Here is an 8,433-nt window from a genome sequence, read left to right on the forward strand (position 1 = left end):
ACGCACACACACACACACAGCCCCCATCACTGCATCTATCAGCCACCCACACTCATTGGCTGCTTCTCCCTCTGTGTTTGTCTCCCCATGGCCTTTTCCTTTTTTCCCAGGTCTCTCTGGGTGCTTTAACGTTGACAGTGTTTTTTTTTGTTTTTGTTTTTTGTTTTTTTACCTCCCTTCATCCGACTGCACCTCTTCTTCCTCTCTGACTCATTTTACCTGCCTTCTATGTTTTTCTCTCTCTATCCACCCCTCACATCCCTTTTTCATCTCCTTTTAGTTTTGTTTACACAGGATACTCGGCATGAGAGAGAATTTGGTGAGTTTATTTTGGTGTGAACATGCCCCTTTCTGGAGCCAAACTTCTCACACAGCCTCAATATACAATTGTCTCTATCTTATCATGTGACCGGTTTGTTTTCAAGTCTTTTTTGAACTCTGTATCCCCTGTTTTCCCAGGGCATCTCTTCCCACCGTGACTTGTAAGCTCCACCATCTGGCATGGACACCATTAAGCAAACAGATCACCAGTCAGAGCGAGTGTACTGGCATTTGTTTGCAGTTATGTATTCATGAGTCTTGCCAAACTGTGATCTTGTTTGGAGTATATTGCCAGCTGTACCCGGTGCAACATACAAGCTTCAGTCCCTGGATGATCAAATATTTACAGACAGCCAAACGTCCAAGATCTTTGTGCCCTAAGAGTTTTCCTGTCACCACAGAGTGACTGCACCAGGCTGAGCTCGAGGAAATACGCTGACTAAGAAACAAAGAAGAGCTGAGAAGAGACAGAGATTTCTTTTAGCACAGAGCAAGTACATTAGACAAAGGAGATCATTGAGTGGATTCAGATCTTCTTTTGCTCATTTAGTTGCCATCTTTACAGCCTATATTACCAACACTGTCTCTGAATGTTGCTACTTGTAGCAACGTTATCATCTCTAAGTGATTTCCACAACCTGTATAATTTGAGTCATTTCTACTACACAGAAGCGATTAGGCCGCTGAAACCAAATTTGACAGAAATTCCACTGGATTTCTACAACCGAGTATTAGGGTGACATTGAGGAAGAAAGCAATCTGAAATTACAAGCATAAAGTCGTAAATTTGAGGAATAAAATAATAACATTTAAAGGAAAAAGTCATAATATTAAAAGGAATCAAGTTGTAATTTTAGGTTGTGTGTCGTTTTAGAGGGAAACATCAGGAGCTTTAAAATGAGGAACATGGAGTTTCCTGTGAAGTTCTACTCTAGCAGAGGTCTTTTTGCTCATCATCATCATCATCATCATCATCATCATCATCATCATCATCATCATTAGAACATTAAAAAGATTGTGAACAAACTGAGTCTATTCTATTGTTAGACTGATAAACAGCAGCTGGCAGAAGTGTCCTTTCACCTGTTTGATTGTAATATTCCTAAAAATAACTGTTTTCTTGAAATATTCTGACTTTTTTCTAGTAAAATTACGACTTTATTCTAAAAATTTCTGATTTCTTTTTTCCCTTCAATGTGGCCCTAACACTCCACTGTAGATTTCTTTACGGCACAGAGAGTTTGTTTTACGGCACAGAGCAGGGAGGAGGAGGAGCTCCTCTCTCGGCACAAATGGCCCTGAGGTTTTTCTACATGTTAATTCCTACATGTTAAACCTTTTGAGTGAAGTCATAGAGGCAACAGCACATGGGAGAAAATCCATGTGTTAGTGGTACTACCAGGTTATGTGAAACATCACTAACGATGCAAACAACATTATTAGCATAAAGCACAGGCAATCAAATAATCCTGTCCTTACTATAATTTGTTTATGGAAGTTATTCCAAGGCTACACAACTATTTCACTGAAACCAGCCTCAGTTAACAGATTACAGTTGACTCTTCTTCAAAGGAAACATTTTGGAATCAGTTATGATTAGGAACCAGTTCTCGATGCCCAATGCAAAGAAACCACTTTAATTATTACCAGCATTGTGAATCTCTTAGGACCTAAATTTACCAGACTGTCCTTCTGTACAAAACAAGCCCACAGGTCGTCTGTGCAGCGGGTTATTACGACTCATAGTTCCGTTTTGTTGCTAGGCGACATCTAGTGGTCGTAGTAATGATGACAGGAGCAAAGGGAAAAGTGCAGTGACGTAGTATAAAGAGAGAAAAAGTCCACATCAGGAGGAGGTTGAGGTGGATGGATGCATATGACACAGGAGAGCGGTGTTTGATTCCCATGTGAAACCAGCTGTTGATGTTGTTTCTATTCTCCATGAACGTTCGACAGAGTTACGTGTATCATTGTACTGAGGAAGTACTTAATTTAACCCCTTTTCCTACACCTAACCAAGCCATGACCACAGTTATAGTAGGCATGGTGACGGAGGTAGGTACATCGCTCTCTGTAGAGTTCACGTGTTCATTATTGTCACCATGACAACCAATGTCTGTTACATCTGCGGCCGTAGGGGCGCTATTTCAGGAGACACTCCTATGGGTCGTATCAGAGGGTTGAAAAAAAAAAACGAACTGTATGTTTGTTCAGGTTGGAGAACTAAAACCAATAAAACCAGTTACAATTTAGAACCAGTTTATTATTACCGGCATTGTGAATCTCTTACGACCTGAATTTACTGTTTCATATAATTAAAACTGGAAATAGCAAGACATGACATCAAACCATTTGTTCCACTAGAACTGAAAGACTGAAAAACTCTATGTGATATCATTCTTACATGAGAACATTTCTTCCTCATTTGCATTCACTTGCTTCAAATCATGTGCTACCAATTTCTCTCTGAGCTGTATCAACAAATGACAAGGTGTGAAAGTGTGTGTTAAACCATTTGACAAAACATACGTGGGATGATTGTTAAAAATCAATCAGCCCGAAGTCCAATCCTGAAGTGCTAAAACTTTAGTCCTGTAATTATTCTGGTAAAACACAAAGTGCGCAGCACTGAAAAAGAAATATCATGTGCTTATGTATTAAATATATACTTACTGCAACATCTATCATTATTGAGAAGTAGCAAATGTGTCAAGTTATGCTACAAATTGTAGATCATATCAGCCCCACTCAACACTTGAAACTTCTTGAGACCGGTTGGTGTTGTAAAGAACATTTTTAAACAGCTGTCATGGTGCTATAAATAAAAATCTATCTAAAAACATTTTTGAGAGCAACAGTTCAGAGTGCTCAGAGTCGCCGCGGCTGTAAACATCGAACACAGCCACAGCCCAGCCTGGACCGCCATTCTGTGTGATTAAAGCCTGGCTGTGGGTTGAATAGAGCTCAGAGTGATGGTGGTCTTACCTCCGAGGCACCTTGTCTCGAGCTGCTGTCTGAAGGCCACAGACACCCATCCTAAACATCGAGACAGACAAAACAAAGAGAAAGGCTTAGATTTCAAAGTTGAAAAGTTCCGGGGTGGTGTGGAGATTTTCCTACACCTGTCTGACGCTCGTAAACAAGTTTATGTTTGAGCCTCAGTGGGATTTTCACGTATTCATGTTACTGACAAGTGCGTTTAATGTATCTTTATTTTCTAATTATGACAAAATGGTCTTTTCTGAAGGTTTAACATATATTTGACAATATGTTTAACGCATGTTCGATTGGCTGCTACTGATCAAGCTTTAGAATTCAACATTACAGCTTTGTTGTTATGTCTGGGATGGAGACCATTACACTGACAATACAAACCTTCTTCCTTAACACAAAGTGAATTAGACACAACAACAACAACAACAACAACAACAACAACAACAGCCAATATCTAACAACTGAAGGAGAACACAAAAGATGAATCAGCAATGCTGAGACGCCTGACGGCCGCCCAGTGTGACAGCAAGGACAACAGAAGGCAGATGGCTCCCCTCCTCAGGCAAGATCATTGCAAATAATTTCTGGTTTCCCTTCATCTGCATTTAACTTGAGGATCTTTTCTCAGTCGGCACAGTCATCAATATTTAATGAAAAAGAAAGAAGAAAAAAAAAACTTGAAGAGGACAAACGTGTATAAATCCTGGTTATTTATGTGTCTGTTAGGGGCAAAGGCATCGGTCACAGTATGGAGAATATGGTCCTTTTTAGTTATTTGATCTTTATTTCACCAGACCCGGTCTTAGACTCTATTATATGAACATAACATATATTTGTCTTTGTTTTCAGAGAAGCTATTTGATCATCACCACGAACGTTGTTTGTAAATTGTTCTACTGTCAGTTTGAAAGTATTTTGACACTTCACCTGCAGGGTTAATACACATATACGTAATACACACATATTAATAGATATGTAATTAATTACTGGATGTGTGTTCTGGATTTGTTCATAGGTAAGAAGAGAATCTACGCACACTCAAGAGCACCTCTTACGCACATTTGAGTGCTGACGTGTTTGAGCAAGATAAGTGGTTATTGAGTTTTCTTCTGTTCGACAGTTATATAATATTATATTATTTACAATAATATTTTTGTCATTTATTTAAAAAAAAAAAACTATTTTACAAAGCATTGTGGTCTTCTAAAATAAATGAACGCTATAGTAACACTTAACCGCTGGTTTGCGGCTCGCCTCCTGCAGCAGCACCTCCACTTCAGAACTACTGAAGCTCCTTTTGTGTTTTGAATCTAGCGCTCCGTCTCAGCTTTCCCTTACGGTATCTCTTTGTGACTTCTGCCTGTGTTTGCACACGACCCTTCAGTCTCACTCCCTTTTGAGGGCATTTTCGGGCGTTATGCTAATTAGGGCCAACTGGCACACACTTTCAAATTAAGAGGAGATTAGCATTCATCAATCTAAGAACACAGGTGCGCACAATTCTGCGGTTTAAGAACACGTTCATGAATCTGATGTAGAGTTTTTTTAACAAGTGAACCCTTTGGAATTACCTCCATGCAGAAATTTAGAGCATATGATCAGGTCTTCATCCAAGTTACAAGTATGAACAAACACAATCTATCTTAACGAAAAGACAAATCATTGTTTCGTTCTAGTTCATATTGGAAACATCATTCAAAGATTCAGTGTGGGCTGGAAAAAGTACATGAGCCCCTCGACTGATGCTTTCAACTGCAGCTAATTGGAGTCAGGAGTTATCAAACCTGGGGGCCTATCAGTGAAACCAGATCGGAGATGTGGGTTAGAGACACTTTGACTTATAAAAAACGAAAGACAGATCTCAGAAGACTTAAGATCAAAAATTGTTGATTTGAATAAAGCTGAAATGGTCACAAGGTCATCTCAAAGAGTTTAGATATTTATCAGTCCAGTCAGACAAACTGTCTATCAGTGGGATTATTTAGTTCTGTGGCTCCACACCCAGCTAAGATGAAAGCTCAACACAGAATGATCGGTGAGGTAACAATGACGCCAATAGTAACAACTGAAGGCTTAAAATAGTCATTGGAGCTGATCAACATCTCTGTTCATGAGTCTGCCACACCATGACATCATGCTTGGTATGACTAGTATGTTAAATAGCCCTAGATGAAGATCAGATCACATTTTATGACCAATTAATGCAAAAAAACCAGGTCGTTCCAAAGGGTTCATACTTTTTCTTGCCACTGTTCACAGAGAGCTTCAGCTGTCTCTAATAAATGACATGACAATTCATGTTAACAGTTACTAACAGTATAATGTTTATTTCTCACTACATAAGTTATTTAATGATTGACATCCTTCTGTGTTGCTACTTGTTCTGATGGATGAGACTAGCATAAACATCGGTGCACATGAATGAATGGCAATCTTCTATGTTGGATACATTCATATCAGTGCATAACTACATTCATTTAATGTAATGCACTGATACATTTTAATATAGAAGGTAAGATGTGATACAGAAGAAGGAGTAATATTTCACTCTTATTTCCATAGTTAATAATTCAGTACTAAGTATTTAATATTTCAAACATCAGTCACTGGTTTACAATACACAGAATCAGTTTGCGAAGCTGTATTAGTCATTGAAATGAGTTGTTTGGTGGAAAATCCTGTTGCTCCCCGTGGAAAAACAATTGACCCCTCACTGTCATAACGCCCTCATCTGAAGGGCTCTGGTGTCTGCTTCTGTTTGAATAATTTCTGCTTTGATTGGACGGTACAGAGCAGAAAGTGACAGGAGAGATGAAAAACCGTAGACGAGGGGTTATTAGCTGAATTTAAATCATCTGGAATGGGGCAAACCAGCTGATGTTATTTTTCTAGAGTCTTGAAGCTGAATATATCAACAGGCCAATCATTGCGCATCATGTTCTGTACCTGAGCCTGTTTCAGCGGGTGCAATCTTGCTTTGTAAGTAAGTGTGTGTTTGTCCCGGTGTGTCGCCCTGTCAGTATGGGGGCAGTGCTGCTGCTGTCTAGACAGTGCTGTAGTGAATTAAACATCAAGGTCTGACAGAGTCTGGCTCTGAAGAAACCAATTCAGCAAGTTCACCTCACAGACTGGAGCAAAGCTGTTACCTCAGTGAAACTGGGACAGGGACTGTGACTGGGATAAAAGGATTCATTTCGCTCAGCGCAGCTTCACTGGGAACAAACTGGTGAGCTAGGTTTGTCCTGCTCCAGAAATAAAGGATGCACAGTCACAGCGACTACGCAGCGATATTCGGAGGGAACAGATGAACTGACACACACAGTTTTTCACTCACCATCAGTTTAGATCAAAATGTTATTGCCATGGGTGCTGAGAGAACAGCACCGGCAGAGCAGAGAAATACAACCCAACACAAACAGTTTCCTTTTTTTCCCCTCATTCACTTTCAGCCACACACACACACACACACACACACACACACACACACACACACACACACACACACACACACACACATACTGACCTGCTGCAGGGCATGGTCGTGCCTGCGGGCCTGGCTCTGCCTTGTAATGAAAGACCAGGTAGAGAGCTTGTAGTGGTTGAGCAGGCAGATGATCACCACCACCATCACTGTCATCACCACGATAATGATGACGATCTGAACAAACTCCAGTTCAGCTGCACAAACACACAAAAAAAAGGGGGGGGGGGGGGGGGGGGGGGGGTTAGAAGAGATGTCGGTTCAACATAACCTACATCAAAACACAATAATGTAACATTTCAAAAAACATCAACAACATCACCTATTGCATTTGCACAATTTCTAAAAGGCTGTTTGTATAATATAAAAGTCAGGTATAAGTGTAGTGCTTATAGTGATTATTTGAATATGATTTTCTTGATTAATCTGATAATCATTTAAAATTATTGACGCTTGTTCGTAAAGTTCAAGATAAAAGAAAAAATGCTGACAGTTGTCAGTAAATACTAACTTTTTTGAGCTTGTGAAACAAAACAAAATCAACTCAAGATCCCTCGACAAATGTTTACACAATACTTCCCTGCAGAGTATTCAGCACTGCATGAGAGTTTGTGTACAATAAGAGACAAATAAATTATTGTTTTATTTCTTACATCCTGACTTCCTGTCTGAACAGTGTACAGTCACAAAATCCAAAAGTCCAAAACAATCTTCAATAAACCTTGTAATTAATAAAATGAACGATGGCTGATTTCCTATTAGGTCTTCAGACTGTGACTGCTGTTTACCCTCTTTGTTGTTTTTCATGGAATAAAAAAACAGACTGTCTGTCTGTCCTCTTCAGTCACGGCTTCTTGAGACACTTCAACACAACAGTTACGTCAACGACATCAGTAACACCACCACAAGTCCAAATGCCTCCTGTGAAAAAGGCCGATTTGAACAGAATTGAATTGAACTGGGCTCCACCCACTGATGAAAACCATATGATCTGATCAAAAGCTCCAGACAAAGCTACTAAACGGACCTTGAAACAATGATTCATGACTTTTGAAGGAGCCACAGAGTCCTGGACTGAGCAGGACTCTGCCTGTTCTAACACGTGTTCACCAGCAGGGGGCAGCACAGGTCAGACTCCCAGTCAGTCTGTCACATATTGAGTGTATGTATGGTGTGTGTGGTATGTGTGAGTGTGAGCCTGATGATTGAGAATGTGGTGTCTGTCCCAGCGTACAGTGGTTCCTTTGTGGAAACCCTGAATAACTGTGGTGTTTCTGTTTTCAACCAACAACAAGAAACAATCTGTGACTGACACACACACACACACACACACACACACACACACACACACACACACACACACACACACACAGATCTGGGATGACCTCCCTCCCCTGCCTCTTGTCTCTTCATCATTTCATCCTTCTTTTCCTTTCCTCCCACTTCCTGTACCGCCACCAGTTTTTCTCTCCCATGTCTCTTCTTGCGATCTCCCAACACTTCCTGCCTTTATCAATTTTTTTTCTTCGCGCATTCTTACCTCACCCACCATCATTCCTTCCCTTTTCTTATTCTCCATTGTCTCCCACTTTCTTCATCTGTCTATCTTTCCTTCCTCCCTCGCATCCTCCTTCCCC

General features: G+C 40.3%; 1 protein-coding gene across 2 annotated transcripts in view; it reads right to left on the reverse strand.

Moving 5' to 3' along the window:
- Positions 1 to 8,433, reverse strand: part of ldlrad4b (low density lipoprotein receptor class A domain containing 4b) — a 230,340-nt gene that overhangs the window by 9,383 nt on the left and 212,524 nt on the right. For both annotated transcript variants that reach the window (XM_023418626.2, XM_023418627.2), the window contains 2 exons: positions 6,839 to 6,993; positions 3,307 to 3,357 (listed from right to left, as the gene is read on the reverse strand). In XM_023418626.2, coding sequence (XP_023274394.1) covers positions 3,307 to 3,357; positions 6,839 to 6,993 — 206 coding nt within the window. The remainder of the gene's footprint in view (positions 1 to 3,306; positions 3,358 to 6,838; positions 6,994 to 8,433) is intronic.

This window comes from Seriola lalandi, unplaced genomic scaffold (assembly GCF_002814215.2).
Source record: "Seriola lalandi dorsalis isolate HSWRI2012SDOR001 ecotype SW California unplaced genomic scaffold, Sedor1 jcf7180002054583, whole genome shotgun sequence".
Lineage (NCBI taxonomy): Eukaryota > Metazoa > Chordata > Actinopteri > Carangiformes > Carangidae > Seriola > Seriola lalandi.